Here is a 23,251-nt window from a genome sequence, read left to right as displayed (position 1 = left end):
AAAAGTTCAGTCAAGGTATACAATTTGAATTGGCTTACCTGCTAACACTTAACTTTTTTACAGTTCATACTCTTGAGGACATTTCTCCAACAGATATTTCACCAGGAAAAGCTAATTTCAAATAAATTTGCTGCTGTTTAAAAACTCTTCCCCATGACAGTAGATCACAGGCTCATTTTTCCTAGAAATGATCTTTTCTAAACATAAATGTTTACAATTACTAAGACTGATTCCAAGAAAAACACTAATGCTAAAGAGACAACTTGTCTCCCATGTGTATCTCCCATACCTTACTAATACAGCAAATATATTTGAGTAACTATATAGTCTCTATTATATTTACAATACTTACATGAATTTTTATCTCCGTTTCAATCAGCTTGAACAATGAAAAAGCACAGACATTCAAAATCTGAGCACTGAGCACCAAGTTAACAGCATTGCAGAAGAAGAATTATTTCCTCTGAAGTTAAGACTTTCCTGAGACATTTGTATTAATATTAGCATTTCACTATTTGCTCTAAGTCAAAAAAATTAAATTGCAGCCCAGCATGACAAAAATATTCAAGAGGTATATCAGTAATTCATGAAGGAAGGATCTGCCAAGTGCTTTTCAGCAATTTTCATTTATACACTAGCTTGGAGTTCTGGCACTAAACAACCCCAAAAATGCTTAAAGAAGAACTTTCTCTACAAGAAGCACAAGAAATATTTTCAGATATACTACTGGATTTTTTTAAGCCTCTGCTTTAAAAGAAAAATGCTTTCAGGGTTTTTTTGTTTAGTCCTTTCCTACCTGCCATCGCTTGGTAGGACTTTTATCCCTTTCCTAAGCGTCATTTAAAATTCACACAAAGAGTGTGTGCTCTGTTGGCTAAGTTTCCTTTTCAGAGAACAAATAAATCACTGTATCCCTGGATGATAGTTCTTACCCACAAACAAAGCTAGGATGCACTTTTGGTTCCAAGGATCAACAGAAATTTAGATCAGCTTCATGAAAATGTAGTACAGAAGACTCATCTTTGTCATGTTAACATTATCTTATAAAATGATACAGCATAAAAATTGTGGGAACATTGCACAAATAAAAATACAGGAAATGCTGATTAGAACAGCAGTTCTGTAGTTGTACTGCTGTAAAAATGCGTAAAATGTCAACTAAGATAATGTGAGAGTATTTTTAAATATAAAGATGATTCAGGAAGATCCATTCAGTATACCAGTGAGACTGTTGAGTGGATTCTCTGATTATCCACATTCACTGACTATTCAGTTACAGTAGGCACTTTTAAGAAGGAGCAATGTCTTCTGTAAAACTGTGTGGAATCAGAATGATGAGACTTTTGTGCTCAAAATACAACCTGAATGTCTTTGACAGCTGTTTATTCCAGATACAGAGTGTTTGCTTCAGAGGCACTTCTGATATGCTAAGAGTCATTGTACAGTCAGTCAATTTTATCAAAGAAATCTGAGCTGCAAAAGCTAAATATTTTTTATTGTCTTATACTATTGGAGTAATATCATAAAAATAAAGTACCAACAAAATTCAATTTACAACAGGAAACAAAGCAGCCTTACGATACTTGGCTTTAAGTCCACATCTATATACAGAAGGGTCCATTAAACTAAGTTTTTTAAAAAAAAAACACCCACCCCAAAACCTTGGGTTCATTAAACAAGAGGTCCTATGGCTTTCTTTTGTTTCTCTGTGGTATTATTTTAAAGTATACCCCCCCTTTGAAATGCACTGTAACAGTTATTTCACAGCTCCTGTTTTTCAGACCATCCATTCTACATACTCATTACCACAGATAATTACTAGATACAAGACTTCAGCTATTTAACATATAAATAAAAATAATGAATCTCAGGCTTAAAGCCTGAAGAATATTCTTCAGAATACAAGGCATCCAGTAGGACCAAGCAAAGTCCTTTCAGGTCACATCAAAGCAGTGCTTGGTGTTTTACACTGCACGGTGAACCTGAGTGTACAAAAAACAGTTTCCCAGTACAAGGTTATTGAAAAAAACCCAAACCATCCACAGAATGCTAATATGTATAAGCCTTCATAGTTGCTCCTGATATAAATTTCAATTGTGAAATACCAATTTGAAATGTTAAGACACTTGCTGCATGAAAGATAGGTTTCTTCTAAGAGCATGCTGGATCCTTCCCAGTCACACCCAGGGTTTCCATCCAGGAAAGAGTCGGCTCAGATTTTTAGGGTCCATGGCCTGTTGTATGAGGAGGTTCACCTGTCCTCCCACACTGAGCACTGTTCCCTCTTCAACACCCTTCAGCTTCTCCTGAAGTCTCATCAGAACACGCTCAGCCACTTTGTTAAAACTCTGGTCATCACTGCTGGCAGAACAAAAAAAAGAAAAACAGGTGCTCTATATGCAGCTCCTGAACAACATGAGCAACATTCAGTGAGAAAACTGTAAAGCAAGGCAACAGTGCAGTAGGGAGACAGTAAGAAAAAAATCTTGCACCTGGCTTTTCTTTTAGGTTCTTGTGGATCAGTACTGAGTGTAGAGCTCATGTCAGCCTCATCCTCTGGCCTCTGCTGCAAATACAAAGCTTTCAAGGGGTTCATGGTCCAGTCGAAAAGAGGATCATAGAGCAGGACCTGCACAGTAAATAAATGTCTATTTAATTTAAACTGTTAATTACAGCTAGTTCAGTGCCCTAGCACTGTTGGTAATGCTCATAATAAGCACAATATTAGGAGGTTTGGTGGTTGGGTTTTTTTGAAATCCAACAGAACTAGGCTCAGTTTCTGAGTAGACAGTCATCCAACAACAAAACTGCATCTGATCATTCACAGGTATTCACTCACTTACTTTTGCCATTCAGTCCCAACCAGCAGTGAATAGGTAATTTTTTAATACACTGCTAGGCACAAAATAGATCCATTAGCTTTTAATGCATAATACAAACTGCTTTGGTTTCATTCTCCTCTTTGTGACTTATGCAAGGAGGATTTAATTCAATCAGCACTGCTCATGCTGGGAATGTCGTGCTACGGCTAGAAGCATTTAGATATTTGAAGGGGGAAAACTGCCTGAAGGAAACAGTTCCCATAGAAAATGCAAACTGGATATAATTTTATTGAAGGTTACATGAATTAACAAATCTGGCCAATGCCACTACATTCAAATTCAGTACAAAACACCCTAAATGAATCCTCGGTGTAGTAATGCATGTGAAGACAAAGATGAGAAACAAAAGACATTCTAGCAGGTTACTGTCCAAAAGATTGAAAAATGCTTACCTCGACAATGGTCAGCAAAGCTTCTTGAGAATTCCTCATAACAGCCATTGTCTTCTCACAGCATCTAGAAAATATTTTACTGTATTTTAGGTTCTTTTTGGTAAGATGAAGTGGTATTTTTGTAACATAAATAACGGATATCTGTACTCCACTTAAAACATAATTTCTAACATAAGAGTAACTTCCCTGATATTTCCATTTGGATAAAAAAGAGAGAAATTTAGACACAAGACCAGAAGGAAACTGGGTAGTTCGATGATTATATTCTCTCTGAGAAAGGGATGACCTGTTTCACTGTCTGAAATGTTTCTATACACAGAACTAACCCCTGAGTTAACACTGACTGTTGAGATGTGCCATGGTGGCAGAATTCCTTGGCTGGAGGAAAATGTGTGTGCCAGAGGTGCTCTGCAACACACTGAAGAGTCTTGGTAGGGTTCCTTTACATGAAATGAGCAGTCTCAGTAGCCAGACATTAAGCTACTTCTGAAATCTCTCCAATGACTTTAGATACAGAATTTGTTACCTACATTCACTCCCAAGTAAACTACAGTTGTGGAGGGAATGCCAAACTTTCCAAGGGTTCAGGTACTCCAGTGAAAGGGGGATTAGGCCTCCTGTCTACTTCAGGATGAGAACACCCCTTCCCCCTCAAGTTAACTGACCATGTTCACACCCAGTCCTGAGAAGACTTGTTTATGCACTTATACCTGAGCTGTTCATTACAAGTCAGTCTGGGTGAGGCAAGAACAGTATCTGCACCAGTGCCTTTTATACTGTATTTACTTCAGCTGGAGCCAAACAATTAATGGTTTTCTGTATCACAGGACAAAAGCTTCAGAAGTAACATGAAACTGTGAATACAACAGCATCATTTTTAGAACAGAAGTGACAGTCACTGTTCCTTCACAGGACAAAGGTGTACTAGGAACTACATACTAATAATAATTGCTGCCATGAGAAAGACAACACTTACATTATGTACTTTTTTAAAGATATGAAATCTGGGGATTACAAGGATTGTGTCCATGAACATCATCAAAGTCTGGAATGAGAGAGGTATCCTGCTTCTTAGGGCTCTCTTGGGAGATAGGATGTAGGTTGACAGAAACTCAACTTCTTTGGGATTTTTCTGTTTTGCAATTCAAACCTATTGTGGGATTTATATTTTGCACTTGCAAAGTGATATCAAATATATGATCCAAAAGGGGAAAAAGACTCCAAATTACTTACATAAAAAGAAACAAAATGGTTCAAAGACATTTAACAGCTCTGAATGTATATTATAGCTCTTGAAGAAATACATAGTTCTGAAGGGAAAAACAATCATCAGTCTGAATCAATGGTTAGCTGTGGAGCCTTTGGAAACGTTGAGCTCACCCTGAATTCCTCAAGAGGGTGAAGAATAGCTAGTGAAGAATTAGAAACACTGAGCAACAATAACAAATTTGCAATTGGTTATATAAATAAGAGCATATGAGTTCAAGGTCAGCATTTAGGTTTGGATATTATCAGCAGAATTCCAAGTCTCCTCTCAAGCATCAAAACTATTTAACATGTAACAATCATACACAGCCCAGGAGCACTTACCTTCTGAAGACTCCTTCCACGCCACTGATACCCATTCCGTCCACAATGTCCCTGGTTAATCTAAATGGAACAGTCTCTGGTGTGGGAAGGATTTTACCTTGCTCAAAAGCAACCCCTAAATGAAAGGATAATAAGTGTTTTCAAAAATGTTAAAGAAAAATTAGGGTTCTCTTGCCTGTCCCACTTACCCAGATCTATGTGCACTAGTTCTGCTGTTTGTTCATCTATCAAGATATTCTGAACGTGTCTGTCTCCAAGTCCAAGAATGTAGCCAACTGAAACAAAAAGGTAAGTGCTGAAACCATATATGTGTGGGATAAGAACCAGAGAAAGCTTAAGAAAGAGATGATTATTAGAATCATTGTAACAGATGCAAACAAATTCCAAGTGAGAATGTCTTCTTCTGTGTATAGATACTACCCCAGGAAAGAGCAAATGCCATTCCACTAATCCAAAAAAAGGTTAACTGAATGCAATTGCAAGAAGGTTATTCTCATACAGATGTGTATTGTTTTAGCTACTCCACAGACTTCTTGCCCATTTTTCTTTCTAAATAGGTTTATCAAATAATATTGGAGCTTTCAAAAAAAAAAGATTAAAAGTAAGTGCATTAATAAAATTAGGTCTTGTTATTCTTACTATTTTTAGTAAAAAATCCCAACAAACCAACCAACAACTGACTTTTGTCTAAGTCAGTTTTTAAAATCTTCACTGCTCCAAATGAGAAGATCTTTTCTGTATGCCTATTTCAGTGCTTTACTGTCCTTAGATGTAGAAAACCTCAAAACTGCATTTCTCTTCCTGAAATTTACACCTGTTACTGCTTTTCTATTAGCTGATGTACATGGATAATAGTAGCAGTTCCTTAAACAATCTTTCATCTGAATTCTGCTAAACTGTAGATTTACTTCACTTTTTTCAGCAAAAAAGCGAGTGTATAAAGCACGTTAGCATCTCAAACAGGATCTACTGCAGTGTATCAAATCTACTAACAAATGTATTCCAGAGACTCAACACAGAACTGAGCCATCCAAGGAAAATCTACAATCCAAGTACATCTATTTCTGTATTAAGACAGAAAAGTCAAAGGAAAAATGCCAGAGCCTAAATAACCATTTCAGCCATGGTTGATGACACAAGTCCAAAGAAAGTAAAAGACTAAGCTTTTCAACTCAGTTAAAACATCTGAGGCTAATACATGAAATGAATAAATGTTAAAGCCAAACAACAGAAATAAACAGTCAGGTGGAAACTGTAAATAAACCCTACTAGAACCTAAAAGTACAAGCCACTGTATAAAACCAAGAAACAAAGAATTTCATTCTATCTTTCTACTGTAGCAGAAAGGAGCTGGGGAGAAATGAATCAAGAATCTTAATTACAAAAACATTGCTGGTGTTCCTGATGGCATTTAGTTCCCCCTGCTATGTCTCTTCTGACGTGGCAAAAGCAGAACAACCACCACCTCTGAAATGGTGTAAGCTCTTTGGTTAGGGAATCTAAAAGAGCAAATGTAAATAAGCCAATCTAGTACCTATAGAAGATGTAGCCACACTGCGAGTGTATGCCAATCGTTTTTCAAACCACACAGCTGGATCCAGGAATTTTTCCATGCAGAAATACCGAAATACAGGTTGAAAATTCTCACAGATGTCCATGAAGATTCTGTATTTTTCTTCAGAATGTTTCTTTTGTGCATCCTTTAAATACATAAGAAATGTTTTACCCACAACTAACTGCTTTGGAAAGATATTACCTCTGCCTTTGAGAGAAACAGATTCCTCCTTTCTGTTCCCCTCCCCTCCACCAAATGCTGTTCTCAGTCCTTTCCCTTTCTGAGCAATGAATTACTGCCTGTTTTACAGCAATTATGAATGTACCTATCTATCTGTTTTACTAAACAATTCTATTTTCATACATGACTCATGGGCTACATGGAAAAAACCCACACTCCTCTTTCTCTTTTCAGTAGGTGTATGTATTTTATAGGCATGTACAGGGAAATACATCTTGTTGGCACACACTTCCCTTCTTTACTCTCTGTTCTTATACCTTCACTTATCTGATGCATTCATGTCACTGTGGGAAAGTCATTCTCAGTCATACCCATGCAAAAGCTGCACAAAGCCAAAATTAAATATACTTTTATCCTGATAATACTAGACAGATTTTAAAGGACATAATTTCTTGAACTGTCATGGGTATATAAAGTAACAGGTACACCTGTGTGCAATTTTCTAAACCTATGGTGAGGTGGTTTGTGGAACTAAACTAAAAGTCTGAGTATCTATTAATTCCATGCCACTGGTCATATTCATTATTACATTACTAAAGGCATAGTATATAATTCTCTGTACATTCCAACCCTCCCACAGTAAATATTATGAGCCAGATATTTCATGTGGTGCTTTTTTTAAGTTATTTTGACTCACCATCATTATTTTATGACACTGATAACCAGAGAAATCTTTTGGCCTGTATCTCTTGTGAGCTCCTTCATCAGCATTCACAAGGAACTCCCCAATGGGAGTCGTTCCTGAGCACCACTCAAGAACACCACTTCTCTGGGAAAGAGGAACCACCTGCAAAAACAAAACCACAGCTGCAGGGAGGGTTATACACACAACACTATGAACAAGCACACTGCAGAGCATGGGTGCACATTTGTGTTTGTTTAAGAAGACAAAAATGGCCAAACCATATAGCTGATCACAATATATATCTTAAATACACACATATAAAAATCCACTCCAATTTTTCCACCCAGTACTTGAATTTTTTTGCCTAGCCCAGAGAACATCTACTACACAGTTCAGTACAGCTTAATGATTCTCCTCCATGTGCATGTTTGCACTGGAACTCTGGATGACCTGTGACACAGCAGCTCTCTGTGCTGGGATGGGGTAACACAGGCACTGTGCACATTGCACATAAGAGGGAAAACCTCAAACAAACACATGGTAGGTGCATGAACATATTAGGATGTCTTAGTCTGCTTCCTGACCCAGGCAGAGTTGCTCACTGCATAACTGGCTGTCATAGTTACCTCAATTGCTGTAGCACTGGCCAGAAGGAACAATCTCCTGTCCTCAGAGAAACAGCTACTGCCTATTTCCTTCAATTTTCTTTTTCTTAGGAAAGCCTCTTTATCTCATAATGCAATGCCCATTCTCCTTTTCCCTGCTGTCATTAATTTTTACACACATGAAAACATGAGACTTCATTGAAAATTATTAAAAAAATGTGACTTTACCTCCACCTGAGAGTTAAGTGGACTTAACTCCACCTGCAAATTCTTAAAGCCCTGCCAGCAATTCAGGTAAGTATCTTTAGAGCTTCCAGAGTGCTCATTTCTCCTTTGTCAAAGGCAAGAGCTTTATCCTTTGAGAGTACTTATTCAGAGTTCACCTGCACAGCCTTTATCATCATCCCAAGCACACAGAAAGGAAGAAGGGAAACGTCCTGTTCAAATACATTTTCTGCATTCACAGCAAGAATTTACTGCTGTATTCCCAATTCCAACAAAAACAATTCTGCAATTCAAATTCTGCACGAATGGACTCTAGATGGGACTTCTGGATTCAACTAATTATTAATTAAGGAATACTGCAAGACAAATTAACAAGAATTCATAAACAAACTTGTATGTTCAAGTTTCATGACTAGCAACCTGCAATTCAAGGACAGTGCATGGCTTAATTACTTTTACATTATAAGCTTATTATACCTTTGAAGAGTATTTAAATATATATTGGGCATCAGAAATTTATTTTAAGGATTTGGAAAAAATTAAATTATAATAATTGCATTGTTCATTTCATACCCTAAGGAGCAGTGACTATTTTAATAACACATAAATAATGTGCTTTTATGTGCTATACATGTACTTTTATACTGTCTTTGGGTTAAAGAGGAGAATGGGGAAATATGCTTTACTGCTGTGCTGCTGCAGCTGTTCAGGCTTACCTTGTATCTTCGGATAGTTAATTTTCTCTTCCGTGTTTCAGTGTTTTGCTGGAGCAATGTATTGCACATCTGGAAAACTTGTTGCATGACAGCATCTTGTCTCAGGTCATCACGCCCCTTCAGCAGAAACAGAAAAAGCAGTTAAAAAACCCTTTTTAGCATCCACCTTCTTGTTCAGCAACTGAAAAAAAATCTTTAAAAAACTGCCCAAAACACAGGTTAGTTTTCCACAATAATCACCTGCAATAAAATGTATCATAGAATCACAGAATCAACCAGATTAGAAAAGATCTCAAAGATCATCAAGTCCAACCCTACCGTAGTTACTAGGCCATGGCACTAAGTGCCACATCCAGTCTCATCTTGAAAACCTCCAGGGATGGTGAATCCACCACCTCCCTGGGCAGCCCATTCCAATGCCTGATCACTCTCCAAAAAAAATCTCTTCCTAATATCTAACCAAAACCTCCCCTGGCAAAGCTTCAGTCTGTGCCCTCTGTATTTGGTTAGCTAATAGTGTTTACCTGCTTAACCTGAACCATCATTAACAAAAATCATCACCTTTTTCTTTTTTTTTCCCTGACAGATGTTATTTCATTAAGGTTTCCATCAACCTACATGCCTTTGAAAAAACTGATGTTTCATTCACCATGTTTAGCAACCCAGCACAAAGCTGAGGCAGCATCAGTTGGCACTGCAGCTCTGATTATTGGATGCAGATCCAGTGCTTCACATTTCTCTTTAAAACTTTCAAAACTACTCTATACTTAACAGCTCAACAGAATTCTCCCAGCAGCTTCTCAATGTTTACAATCAAAGAGAGAATGAAATCACCTGTGTTTAAAATGAAATACACACATTTTTTAGAGGTTTGTGCTTCTGTGTACTTGATTTTGATTGCCTTTGAATTGCAATTTTTTTTAATGTGGGGAAGAAAGAAAAAAGGAGGTATTTAACACAAAATGATGATGACTTTTATTTACTGTACACTTCAGGTCACTAGTTAAGACATGACCAGGCAAGTCGCAGATCTGGTAGCTCTCAGGTAAACTACTGGATATTACATGTACAGCTGAAAAGTAATTACAAAAATATTTAATATTATTACTTATCATTTATATTATTATTATATTACTTATTAATACTTTGCAATTTCCTTTACTAAAGCCTTCATCAACTGAGAAAACTGACACTGAAGTGTACCCAGTCAGGTACAGAAGTGATGCATGAGAAAACTAACAGGAGACCTTACAAAAATTCCAGCATGCCAAGTCTCTGAGATGACAGAACCTACCTTAACCAGCTGCCTCCTTTCTTTACCATCTGATCCTACACAATCTATTATTTTAGGCAAATTCATTCCTCCTGCTAAGCGAAATTCTCGCTTAAAAGACCTTATTGTGACCAAATTTTCATATTGTCCTGTGGGATCCACCTGAAATTATAAAGAAGTTTAAAATTAATATAAATATTGCCTCCATTTCATTCAGAGAAAGTAGTAAAGAGTTGTTTGCAAACCTGACTACCAGACTACATGCTAAATATTAATATGAACATTCCACCATCTACAAGGATAATACCCACAAAGGCTACAAAAATATGCTGAGCAAAGGATTTTTCTGGATTTCTCCTAGTTCACCTCATTGGTAGAGACGACGTGGTGCTGAAGACTTTCACTTGGCAAGCTCTGAGACAATGTTACCCTGTCTCAACTAGCACTGTCCCAAGACAATGTTCACATACAGCTAGGGTGGCATTAAGCTTACACTTGGCTGCAAATTGACCCAATCTACAATCCTAAACCTGCTGCAAATTACAGGATCTGTATCTTCAGCCATCCTTCCATGACCTCGTGCCACAAAGCAACTCTGCTCAGTCAGCTGTAAAGAAATACTGCTCCAGAAGTTTACATCACAGACCTGCAACAGTTTTGGACAGTTTGTACCAGAGAAGAAGAAAGGTAAAGAAAGAACAATTGAGTTTTTTTCTTGAGTTCTTTTCTCTTTCTCAAAAGATCAACACCTGAGGCCAACAGGAGCACTACATACAATTGCTGTTTAGCATGGGTGGTTATTTCTGGCCTCTGAAGTCAAACAGCATAAAGCAGTCTCTTGACTTTTTTAGCTTTGAACACATAGCTTGAGGGACTTCAACACAGTAAAGTCTGGCTTCGTAACATTTAAATTCAGGTGCTGGCCCAAAAAAAACAACTCTCTGCTCCTGAAACTGGTAAGCTTCCTAAGCAGAGTGTGTGGCATTGAAGAATGAGTGCCTATGTACCCATCCAGTCAATCACTTATGCTGAATGATAAAAACATACAAGTTGGCCATTTAGGAAGAGCAGAAGAGGCATATTTATTAATTCTCACATCTTTAGGGACATTAAGTGGCTCTGAGCTAGCACCTACAAACTAGGAGGTTCAGACTCCAAAATCCTCTCTGTGATTTAGGTAGCTCATCACCCCTTTTGATAATGAAAGACTAGTCAGTGGTAACAGTGGCAAAGTAATCTTCATACAATAAACCACTATCCAGCAAATATAGGATGGGGTCAAGGTCTTCTCAAGCCTAAGGAAACCACCTTGCCCTGCATCTCCCACCTGACAATGAAGTACTCCCATAGGCTGACCTGTAAAGAACATGGGAACTGGATGTGCCCTGACTGCCATTACAAAAGTTTGAAGCTGATTCTATGGTTTGATATTATAGTGTTATGTTTATTTCAACTTCAGTCACCTTAATTTCCATGGTAGGAACAACAACATCCTCCAAGTTCTTCAGTTTAATAATTGGCTGGTCAGCTGGAATATTTATTCCTTCTGTAATGAAAAGAAATTAGAATTTTAAAAATCACAACTACAAACATAGATCAAACTTGACAAAAAAAACAGCTTACATTGCTTTTGGGACCCAAAATCTCACTGCATAGTTTTGAAGAATGAAGATGATCACAGCACAAGTGGAGATTTCTGCAATTTCATACTCAGAGTCTGGACCTTACAGTGCAAGTTACTACTATGACTTTTAATCCAGACTAGGTTCTATGTCTATCAAAAACAAGGCACAGTGCTAACACAGCATCTCTTCTAACTAAAGCCAGGTTGATAAAGCCTTGAGCAACTTGGCCTAGTGGGTGGTGTCACTGCCCAGAGAAGGGAGGCTTGGGTCTAGATGATCTCTAAGGTCCATTCCAGCCCCTTAACATACTATATCAATATTTAGAAATACACTTTTTATATGAGAAAATAAAATATATCTTCACTGTTAAAACAGTTTTTCCAAGACTTACTTCTTTGAGATTTCCATGGAGTAGCATCTACATTTGCTAATGTGATGTAAGCATCACAAAGTGCTTCAATGTCTCTGACCATATGAGCTCTCCTTTTCCTTACAATATTGATGATGGTGCTAGCAGCCTCCATTCTGTCCTAAAACCCCAGTGGAATACAGATATCAGATCTTGCAAACTACACCTTGTAATATTAAAGACTCATCCTAACATGCAGTTAAGTAAATACAACTGAGATACATCCTATGAAAACAGAGCAAATGGCAATAATGGACAGCCCTCTGTGATATGAACAGAAATAATTAGATGCAAAATTCTGCCTAATCAGAGATAATGAGTAATGTAAAGAATTATTGGGGGTGGAAAGGGATCAAATCTGTCCCAGCAAAGTGCAAAAAACACCCCACAAAAATTCTTCAGGAAAAAGGACAGGCAGGTTTTGATGTTCTTCCACCATCTGCCTCTTGTGTTACTTCCTCCCAGCTGAAGAAAAAGCCTGTATGCTTCTTTCATGCCTGACCACGCATTCCTTCTGTGCCTGGCTCTGAGAGACTGAGTTGACTTTAGCACAATCCCACTCCTAAAGGTGGGAACACAAAAGAGCTACAAATCAGTTAAAGGTGAAAAAAATCCACACAAAAATGTGGTGAAAAAATGGATCAGTGTGGGGGTAAGAGGGCAATGACAACCAACTATGCCAGGCCTATAATGATGCAGGAAAGAAGAGGCACTAATCTAGACATGAGATGACTCCAGAGACAGGTTCCAACAAAAATTAACCAATAACAACATTAACATAGAGCCACAGTTTGGTATTACCTATCTCTATGGCTTTTAACACATAAAGGAACAAAAGATAAAACTGCACAAGGCTAAATACTTACAAGGAACAGATGTTATCATCAAAGAAAAAAAGACTCAATTCAGTATGTACTTTTAACAATAAACCCACTCAAGTCTCTGTTGCATATAAACTGCCTTTGACAGAATGACACATCAATCACATTTTTATCACAATGTCTTTACAGTATGTCTTTACAATAATTGTAAAGACAAAAAGTCTTTACAATAATTGGGGCTATTTGTGGCAGGAAATGTTAACCATGTTTTGTTCAACCCCATAATTACTTCTTTCAATAATAATTACCAACGTATGCAGAAAGGGGGGGTTACTATTAAAAGTACTTTTTCCCTCCTACTATTTCTTAACTAAAGTCAGCTAATGAGCTCTACACTAAAACACCTCGACATTTTGCTTCATTTTAAAGCAAAATTAAATGACTGAATGTGATTAATAGAATAGAATTTTTTGTAGTCACCACATCAAGCTGGGAGATTTCTTTTGGTGCATTTTTAATTAACTTATTTCTTCTTGTTGCTTCTGGTTTTGCGAGGAGTTCATCAACATTAGCATTAGCCAAAGCTAATATTATAAACAAAGTATGATGAGGATGATCCAGTGAAATTCTAGATATTAGCTGTCAAGAAAAACAGAAAGATCCCATTATTGAAAACTGTACAGAAGAAAAAACAGATACTTAATTAACATAATTACTTCTTTTGAACTTGTAAGGTGCCTGAGAAGAAATAAAAAGTAATGCTTAGATGGTATTTCCACAATTTAAAAAAACATTCAAAGCATATTCCTATAGCTGCACAGAACTACTCTTATACAACAAGAAAATCAATTAAGTAGAAAGGAAAAAAGTCCCCAGATCCTCTCCCCACACCATACAGACTCTGCATCATGCATATCACCCTCACCACCTACATAACTCGCTCATCTATAACTGCACAAAGGAAGTGGATGTTTTTAGAAGCAGACACTACTAACCCAACCGAGACATCTTTAGATAAGAAAAGCATAAATTACATTGTTCAGAACTTCATGAAATCCTAAGCCACCCATCATCTTAGTCCCCATCCGAGCAGCCAGCTGGTACATCAGAGGCAAAAACTTGTACGAAGGGATCTTCTGTGCGTTTTTCTGCAGTAGAGAAAACTCAGTTAGAGAGCTGCACTAACACCAAACAAAACCCCTAATCATCAAATACCAGGTGAGGGCTAGGAATGTTGGGTTTGCATGGCTGTGGGATCAAATGGCAATCCAGTGAGTATCACATCATCTTGGCCCGTGTCACCCAAATGCTACAAGTCCTTCATAGGAAAATTACTATTTTCTATTCTCCCTTTCACACATTTTCACCTTTTCTAGGTGAATTCCATTACTACATTATTCTATGAACTAGAATAATGTACCTCGGGATGCTGAAGATGGGTAGATTCCAAGATATGTAAAGAACCAGGAGAAAAAAGTAAAAGATCACGAGATATGCTTAATCACATAGACTTGTCAAATTAAAATGATAAATCAGTGTAAAACAAATGCATTGAGAATTACAGCTATCATTGATGAAAACCTGATAAGCAAGGACAACCAAAACAAGCAAGTTTTGAAGGAAAAGTTAAGGAGATCCATAGGAAAGCATACTGCACAGCACTATAATTCATCTTGTAGACGCACAAGAGGAAGAGAAGAAAGATGGATAATTTAATTGTCAAAACATTGGAAAAAAAAGAGCAGACATATACCTTCATCATTTCGTTGACTCTGTCAACTCCAGAATTTTCAAGCCATAGGGAACAGAGTCGAAATATCCACATATCATGTTCTTCTCCACTTAGCAGACAGCTGATATAGTTCTCCACTGCTTTACACAAGAAACGTTTACGATCCTCAGTCAGTGCCTGTATCGCACATTCATCCAGTTCAAGTTCTCGCTGAACCTTCACTGTGTATCTATGTGGACAGATATTATTTTTAAACAATTATCTCTTAATGAACTTACAACAAAGCAGTCCCTAGTTCTCTTACTTACTAATTTAACGTTTTTTAATCTTGTTTGTATGTACAAGCACAGTAAAATAAAAAACAGAGAAACTGAATTGTGAGAACTGCTTGTATTTGTCCACATAGATCTAAGGAAATTTTCAGTCTGTGTCTTCTTTTTAATGATTTAAACTCAAAAATAAATGCAAATATCCAGTACAGCTCATTTGTGTAAAGACTTCAGTTTCCAGCAGCTGAAGTTCATCCTTTTCTGCTCACTTACAATTGCTTTTACTAAAAAATGCTGTATTAAGAATTAATTCTACTAAAAGTGTAGACAACAATCTCAAGCTCATTTATTTTCACTCTGTAACGTTTTCTTTGTCAAATAAACTGAACAGATGCAGGGAATAAACATGAATTCCAAGCCATGAACTGTTTAACTGTTGTAACACTCCTTGGCTTACTTTTGGCCCACACTATCTAGCACAGACCACATTCAGGCACAGTTCAGAAACTATTCACAACAAGCACTATGGATTTGGCCACTGTTTCGTGGAGAAGGAATAATTTAGCTGTAGAGATATGACCCATGCTGTACCTCTTGCTAAGAGAGTTAGTAACGATGGGGCCTTCGACAGCTCCACAGCAAACACCTCTCCATTGGAATGCTCACCTATTGGTCTGAACTCTGCGCTCCTTGATGAGGCCAACCTCCTCCTTGGCCTTCTTCAGCAATGTCTGCTTGTTTTCAAACTCTGAGGATTTCATGTAGTTCTCAATTCGCTGGTACTGATTATCAGAGAAGCGAGCCAAAGACAGGAAAGCCTTCATCTTTCCCTTCTTCAGCTCATCACTGCTGTTTTCACTGTGGCTCACAGCAATTTCCACAGCCTAAAGGGGACGTTACAGTAATGACAAGATGGATAATCAGATTAATAGTGCTGCATAATACTTCATTAAACTCTTGTTATCACAGAAAAACAAGCCGGTTGAGGGTGGAAAGGAGGACTGGAGGTCATCTCATTCAACCCTCCCTGCTTGAGCAGGGTCATCTGTTCAAACAGGTTACTTAATATTGCCTAGGATGGAATATATAGGCATACAAAATAAAACCTACCAAGTTTTATTTATTTCTTAAGTGAATTTAATCTTTGAGAAGTGTTTCAATCCAAACAGCCAAAAAGATTATCCTGTATGAAACAGCTTTGATGACCATACAGGAGTCTCCTACACTTAACTACCAATTTTAAGAGTAACTAGGCATGAAGTTTTACAATAGCTTTACAGCCCTTATATCACTTGAGAAAAAAAATGGAAGACAGTCCAAAAAGTGCCAAAAAGGAAAGGAAATTATATGTGAAGGCCATTGATTCAAATCATCGGAGTGAAGAAAGCATGTAGACAGTAACACACATTAACATGAAATACAGAAATGCAGAGTGGATAAATATTACTAAAAATGCTTATATTACTGGCCAAGAGTTTAAAAAAATTATAGTGCTTCGAAACACTACAAGACTTTCCAGCACCTAGAATGAAAATGTTACAAATGCAATGGGCACAGTGAAAACCCAGTGAGTGAATGATCTGTCCTGAGAAGGAAAGGATGGGGATGGAGTGGTATAGGAAAGAGAAACTGGACTAGTAGTTGCAATCACTGCACTTCTAAGCCAATATGACACAGAAATTTCACTGTGAATTCTATAAAGCCATATTCTGAACATTTTATAGGACTGCAGTGTTACACAATACAATGTGCAATGATAATATAACAAACCATATTTTCAATCCAGAAAAATAAATGCTACATTGAAGAATCTACTTGGCATTTGAGCCCCATATTTTAGCACAGCATCGTCTCAAAGACTACACATTTCAAAGATCAGATGCACCTTTTCTAAGTATTTCTGCATGATGACTGTAGGGTTCTCCAGGCATGTTTCTGCTAACCAGGTTCCACATAGTCTCAGACACTCTGTATACATCAGTTTTAGGTGAGGATCATTCTCAACCTTCGAAAAAGCAAGTTTTGAGAAAAAAATTAAAGAGAGGGAGGCATCAAATAAAAATACCTTCTACATATGAGGTAGGAAATTTCTAAAGCTTTTAAACCCTGAATAGAATTCAATCACTGGGGCCTATTACACATAATGTATCTACAGAGTCATTTACCATCCACATCTACAGCAGTCAATAACCTGAAATCACATTCATAATATTTCTAGATACCTGATAGTCTGAACAATGAAAAGCAGAATAAACCATGGACAATATACAACAAAAATGAAATAAATTCACAGCATGTTTCCAGAATTGTATTTTCTAATATCCCCATTTAGTCTGAAGTACCTTAGTACACACCACAGATAACATTCAGGAATTGTGCTATGTGTGATCATTAAGTTCTTCAGACAGATCTCTACATGGAAACTTGATTAAAAGTGCTCTGAGAAGATGATGGAGCAGCAGGTTTCCAAAGGACCTGTCTCCAGACTGGAAGCTCAGCTTTAACTGTATAGGAGGACAAGTTAAAATACTTCTAGTATATGGTACATATTAAAGACCACATGATCAAGATGGCAACACTGACTGTGAAATACTGAAGGATATCATAGGCTGTGAAAATATAAATCCTCCTTATGTGGACTGGGTAAATATAACCCTGTAAGGTGAGAAAAGGACTAAATGTTTGGAGGGCCTCATCAACTGATTAATTGAGCAATCATGAAAATCAAAAGAGGAGCAATAACTCTTGATTTTGTCCTGACACATACGGAGAACTTGGCCCAAAATTATCAAGCTTTTCTGAAGAGTGGTATTACTTAATATGATACACAGATCCGAAACAAATGTTTTTCACTCTTCAAAAATACTCAAAGCCAGCACAGCTATGCATAAAAGTAAGGACATGTAGACATTTTTACCACATCAGTACACAAAATGAAGTTCATTCAAGTATTTGTAGACCATATTTTAACAAACATCATCCAGAGGGATCTGGACAGGCTGGATTGATGGGCTGAGGCCAATTGTATGAGGTTCTACAAGACCAAGTGCTGAGTGCTGCACTTGGATCCCACCAATCCCATGCTGTGCTACAGGCTCAGGGCAGAATGGTTGGAAAGCTCCCTGGTGGAAAGGACCTGGGGGTGCTGGTTGACAGCAGATGAACATGAGCCAGCAGTGTGCCCAGGTGACCAAGAAGACCAGTGGCATCCTCACTGGTATCAGCAATAGTGTGGCCAGCAGGACCAGGGCAGTGATCATCCCCCTGCACTCAGCACAAATCCTGTGTTCAGTTCTGAGCCCTTCATGACAAGAAGGACATTGAGGTGTTGGATCATGTCCAGAGAAGGGCAACGAAGCCAGCAAAGGGACCAGAGTACAAATCCTATGAGGAGAGGCTGAGGGAATTGCAATTGTTTAGTCTGGAGAAAAGAAGGCTCAGGGGTGACCTCATCACTCTCTACAACTGCCTGAAAGGAGGCTGTAGCCAGGTGAGAGTTAGCCTTTTTCTCCCAGGTAACAAGAAATGGGACAAGAGTAAATGGTTTCAAGTTGTGCCAGGGGAGGTTTAGATTGGATATTAGGAAAAATTTCCTCATGGAAAGGGTTGTCAAGCACTGGAACAGGCTGCCCTGGAAAGTGGTGGATTCACCATCCCCATTTAAAAGGGATTTAAAAGATGTGTAGATGTGGTGCTTAGGGACATGGTATAGTGGTGGACTATGAATAATGAATTCTTACATTTGCCACTCTTACAGACTCACTTCGAAAAGCCTGATAAGATTTTCTGATATAGATTTTTTTGATTTCAGACATTTTGAGAGTACAAACCGGATTTAGTAATATTGCAGACAGCCTTTAAATTTTCTCCCAGGGGATATCTTTGAAAAGTGGAAATAGGATCTTAAACAATTTAATTCCCATAAGTTTATACATTATATAGCACATACCTGAAACCAATCTGCATCTAATTTTTTTATCATTGTTTTTAGTATATTCAGTGCAAGACTCTCTTCCTTTTTAGCCCAGAAAACTTGAGCTTCTTCTAGTTGCCATTCAGAAACTCCATATCCTGTTGGATTGTGTTGTTTGATCTGAAACATAGCTCTTTCTGGAAGCTGAAATTGAAATAGCAATCATGAACAATTCTTCAAGTGAAATACCTGTATCTCACAGCCAGTTTTATTTTGAGACTCTTATCTTCGTTTGCTTTACTTGTGCAGGATATTCTGCCCATAAAATGTCATGAATTTATTTGCAGCAAAGACAGTAACTTATTTTTCTATATACTTGCAGAAAATTGTGACTTGCAACAAAAATAGACCACAGAATTAAACCTCCCAAACCCTAAAATAATGTATCAATGTTTAACATTTTAAATTGGAGGTGTATAGCAAAGAAATTCTACAATCAGCACTTACTGAAGCAGTGGATTTATAGCTTAGTTGCTACATTATTACATGTATTACATAGATTCTTACAGACCACAGAAAAATAATTTTTAAAATTGGCACCACCACAGTCATCTCCTGTAACTAAAAATCATAGTGAAAAAAGTTAATTTCTGTCAAGGCTCTTACAGGACACTCATTGCCAGTGTTGGTGGCCAGGCAGGCATGAGATAAAAAACATCTGAAGTAATTTTCCCAAACAGTTCCAGCAGCACTGAGTAAAGCTTACAAATTTATGAAATCAAAGACAGCTCTTCTAGTTGACTTCATCATTATTCATAAAAAGAGTTAGAACCTTTCTGAAATCAAAGTTTAATTTAGTTTCACATTAGTGAAGTGTTAAACACCTTTCCAGGTGATGTATTTAGGTGAAACGATTTTCTGCAGAAGTTCTTGGAGGATATTGTTGCTCTATAAATTTTTGTTGAGTAACTACCTGGAACAAGCCAAGGCTGAGTCTGGACCTTAATTACTGCATCGGCAGCTGCAAAAACCACTGGTACTGCAAATTCCATTCAGTCATTCACAGAGATTTAACACAGTGCAATGGTGCTTTGAGAGTATAAAACTTTGAAGACAACATTAAATATACAGATGCAATGATGTTATTTCTGCAGTGAAAGACTCTCTGGAACACTACAACAGTATGATACAAGTCAAAGCAGGATGTGTGAAACTCCACCAAAATGAGAAACAGAGCTATAAGAATATTCCTCACTAAATATGAAATTTTATCTACCTCATAAAGCAGCTTACAGTTATAAACAGATTTCAGAAAACATGCCCATAAATAAATTGATTAATAAGTTCTACATAGTTTTAGGCCTCAGACTAATTGACTCACTGACTAAACTTAGAATACAGTTAACCTTTAGTAGTGTTAAAAAATAAAGTTCTTTCATAAAGTAAAAAAATTAACATCTCTTCCTAATCTCTCCTGGAATTTGTTACCTGTGTATTTTTAGCCATTCGTGCCAACCTAGAGAGCTCCACTAGATGTTTGGTCAGGATGTCTTTAATACATTCTCTTTTGGTATTTTCATTTTCCTTTTCAAGTAAGATCTCCAAAATTACAGTGCGCAGAGCCATGATAGGTTCCTGGAAATGGAAGTCGCTGTCCTTGAGAAGCTGGGACTGTCTCTGCCATTTCATATAAACATCATTTAGTTGTTGAGTAGTAACAGATCTGCAATTGTTACCAAAAGAAAAAAGACCTGTTACAAATTCTCACTAAGCATTAGTGAAATGCAAGATGAGTAAAAAGTAAACTACTCAGAAAGTTCACAATATACAGATCATAACCAAGAAATAGTCCATAAAACCCTACAAAGATTACTGTATGCAGACTAAACCAGCAGCCTTACAGTTTTAACAAAGTTCAACACTACTGAGGTGCACTACTCCTCTGTAAACACTCTTGATTAAGCATCAACAACTTGTGTTAAAAGTCCATCAGCAAAGGGAATCACATTCAAACACAGGGCTGCTTAAAAGACTACAGACCAAGATTCCCGTTTTATTTATACAGGTCACATATAGATTGATATAAGAATAAATTCTAAACTGTGACACTGTAGGTTGTCATTTTATGCATTATTTTCTTAGGCAATTCATTAACTGCAAATAGCAATAAGGTCCTGGATAGCCTAAATGACTGTAGGGTGACTACAAGCTACAAATCTAACATAACTATAGCTGAGAAAATTCAGTGTTAAGAGCACTACAGAGATAAATACCTTTCTGTGATTCAAAAGCAATGTTAAGAATTCAGGTAGAATATTGATAGTAATAGAGGTCCATGAAGAAAGTGATTCAAACTGAAGTAACTTTCAAGAGAGCTATGGAAAACGGCAATGGAAAACATTTTCAGAGAAGAAATTAGAAAAGGATGACTCAGTTACTAGAGTACTCTTCTAATTTCTTCTCTGAAAATATTTTCCATTGCCGTGGTGATACCCATAGCTCTCTTGAAAGTTACTTCAGAAGTAAGTTACTTCTACTCTGAAGTAGGAGACTGCTACCTTGAAGTATACCATGGAACTCAACACAAAGGAAAGGAAACAACTATTTGAAATAAAATACTGGCATAATATCAAATACTTAAAACTAGATTGTGAATAAATCCAGTCTGAAAATAAAGAGAATCTAAAGATTGTCTTCACGTAGTAAAGCTAAAATCCTTATAATTTTTAAGATGAAGTTTGAGATGTTCATGAATAAAATTTGTTGAGGTCATTGTCATTTTTTTGGTACACTTGATCACTAAAAATCCTGAAAACTGAGCAAGTAGTGTGAAATGATCCAGAAAAATTACCTGGAGAACAGCAGACCTGTATTTTCCAACTCTCCAATTAGCTGCAGTCTACAAAGGGTTGGATATAACGAATAAACAGACTCAAGACTGTCTTTGCACAGCTCTTCTACTTCATTCACTCTACGGATTGAACAGAGGAATAGTAAATGATATTTTTTAATATCCACAACAATTTCCATACAGTGAATAGAATTTAAACTGCAAAACTAATCAGTTTGGAGTTATTTTGTATTACCATTAAAATTAAAAAAATTGAGTTTGGCAACAAATAAAAACACAGTAAGCAGATATAAACTCTAAAGCCTATGTGAGAGCTATGTCTGTTCTCTAAAGAGCAGACAGCACTGAAATCCACTTCAGAGGACTGCAAAGGGATGTATAATACAGAAAATGTACATTGAATTAGCACACAAATCATATATGCACAAAGGGCAAATTTTAGTTAAAAAATGTAGAAATAAGGTTTCAGTCCAGCAGTACTGATTTTATTCCATGCATGAGACTTTATTTAAGCCCACAAAATCCCATGACAGTCTTTCATACATAATCTGTGGCTACAAACACAGACATCTCCCCATCTCTCTCTCTCTAACAGCAGAGCATTTGCATACTTACCTGGCCTCCTTAAGTCTGTCATGGAAAGCAGAGAATTCTTTATCTCGCAAAGACTGAAGAGCATCATACAATGACTCGTGGTACCCTGGTCTTCCTGTTTCATCTCTAACAAATAAACCAGAAGCAACGTAAAATAAAAGGAGAAGCACATATCTCTATAAAGAAGTCAATGTTATGTTTATGACAAATGTTTTTAGTAGTGCATTTCCTGCAGTTGCATGGATTGCTGTTTTGTGTGACAAAAATAGTAATGCAACCCTTTACACTTGAAGTTAATTTAGGATTTTAGAAATTCAAGCTGTTCTTTGCAAACAGAGAAAAACAGTAATTGTCAAAATGTCTGGAATATGAAATGCCTACTGCCAGGCATCCAGCTGTACATAAGGGAGGAGATTACTCCCTATGAAGGAGTAGCCATGAATCGATACTAGTGTTTGCTTATCCAGGTTTTGATAACCTCTCATGGCTTATTGCATAATATTTCCCCCATTTTCTTATAAATTAGACATTAAAAACTATCTATCCCTCATTTGTACTTGAAACACGTCTACTACCTGAGTCAAAAATGGCAATTTTCAGTTCATAGTTAGGAACAATCAAAGAGAAGAATCACCTGTGTACAGTTTCCCAGGAAAATGCACAAAGTGATGTGCATACAAACCAGGCAAGTCTTAAGTGAAAAATACTGTTTTTCAATCCAGTGATTACAATTGATTATGTGACCTGCTTCAGAGAAACTATAGACAAGTGTTGTCTCTTTTGCTGGGATCTGAAACCATTGCCCTTCACTTAAGGAACTATCAAAAAAGGTAAGTTGCTTTACTTGACAGAAGAGATGTGGCCCCACTGCATATTCCTCCATGCTGCCTGGTAGCGTATCTCCTGTAGCTCTGCACACCACTCAGTGTTTTCA

At 37.2% G+C, this 23,251-nt stretch overlaps 1 protein-coding gene across 1 annotated transcript in view; it reads right to left on the bottom strand.

Moving 5' to 3' along the window:
- Positions 1-2,177: 2,177 nt before the first annotated feature.
- The window catches only part of ATM (ATM serine/threonine kinase), a 57,436-nt gene continuing 36,362 nt past the window's right edge, over positions 2,178-23,251 (bottom strand). Inside the window, 21 exon segments of the mRNA XM_009076056.1 lie at positions 2,178-2,358; positions 2,493-2,629; positions 3,275-3,338; positions 4,865-4,979; positions 5,053-5,139; positions 6,399-6,564; positions 7,297-7,446; positions 8,831-8,947; positions 10,125-10,265; positions 11,567-11,649; positions 12,120-12,258; positions 13,439-13,597; positions 13,993-14,106; positions 14,712-14,919; positions 15,626-15,843; positions 16,845-16,964; positions 18,909-19,076; positions 20,361-20,595; positions 21,724-21,843; positions 22,339-22,443; positions 23,162-23,251. The exon segment at positions 23,162-23,251 is cut by the window's right edge and continues 25 nt beyond it. Coding sequence (XP_009074304.1) covers positions 2,178-2,358; positions 2,493-2,629; positions 3,275-3,338; positions 4,865-4,979; positions 5,053-5,139; positions 6,399-6,564; positions 7,297-7,446; positions 8,831-8,947; positions 10,125-10,265; positions 11,567-11,649; positions 12,120-12,258; positions 13,439-13,597; positions 13,993-14,106; positions 14,712-14,919; positions 15,626-15,843; positions 16,845-16,964; positions 18,909-19,076; positions 20,361-20,595; positions 21,724-21,843; positions 22,339-22,443; positions 23,162-23,251 — 2,917 coding nt within the window.

This window comes from Acanthisitta chloris, unplaced genomic scaffold, assembly GCF_000695815.1.
Source record: "Acanthisitta chloris isolate BGI_N310 unplaced genomic scaffold, ASM69581v1 scaffold726, whole genome shotgun sequence".
Taxonomy (NCBI): domain Eukaryota; kingdom Metazoa; phylum Chordata; class Aves; order Passeriformes; family Acanthisittidae; genus Acanthisitta; species Acanthisitta chloris.
This window is presented reverse-complemented; position numbering and strand designations above follow the sequence as displayed.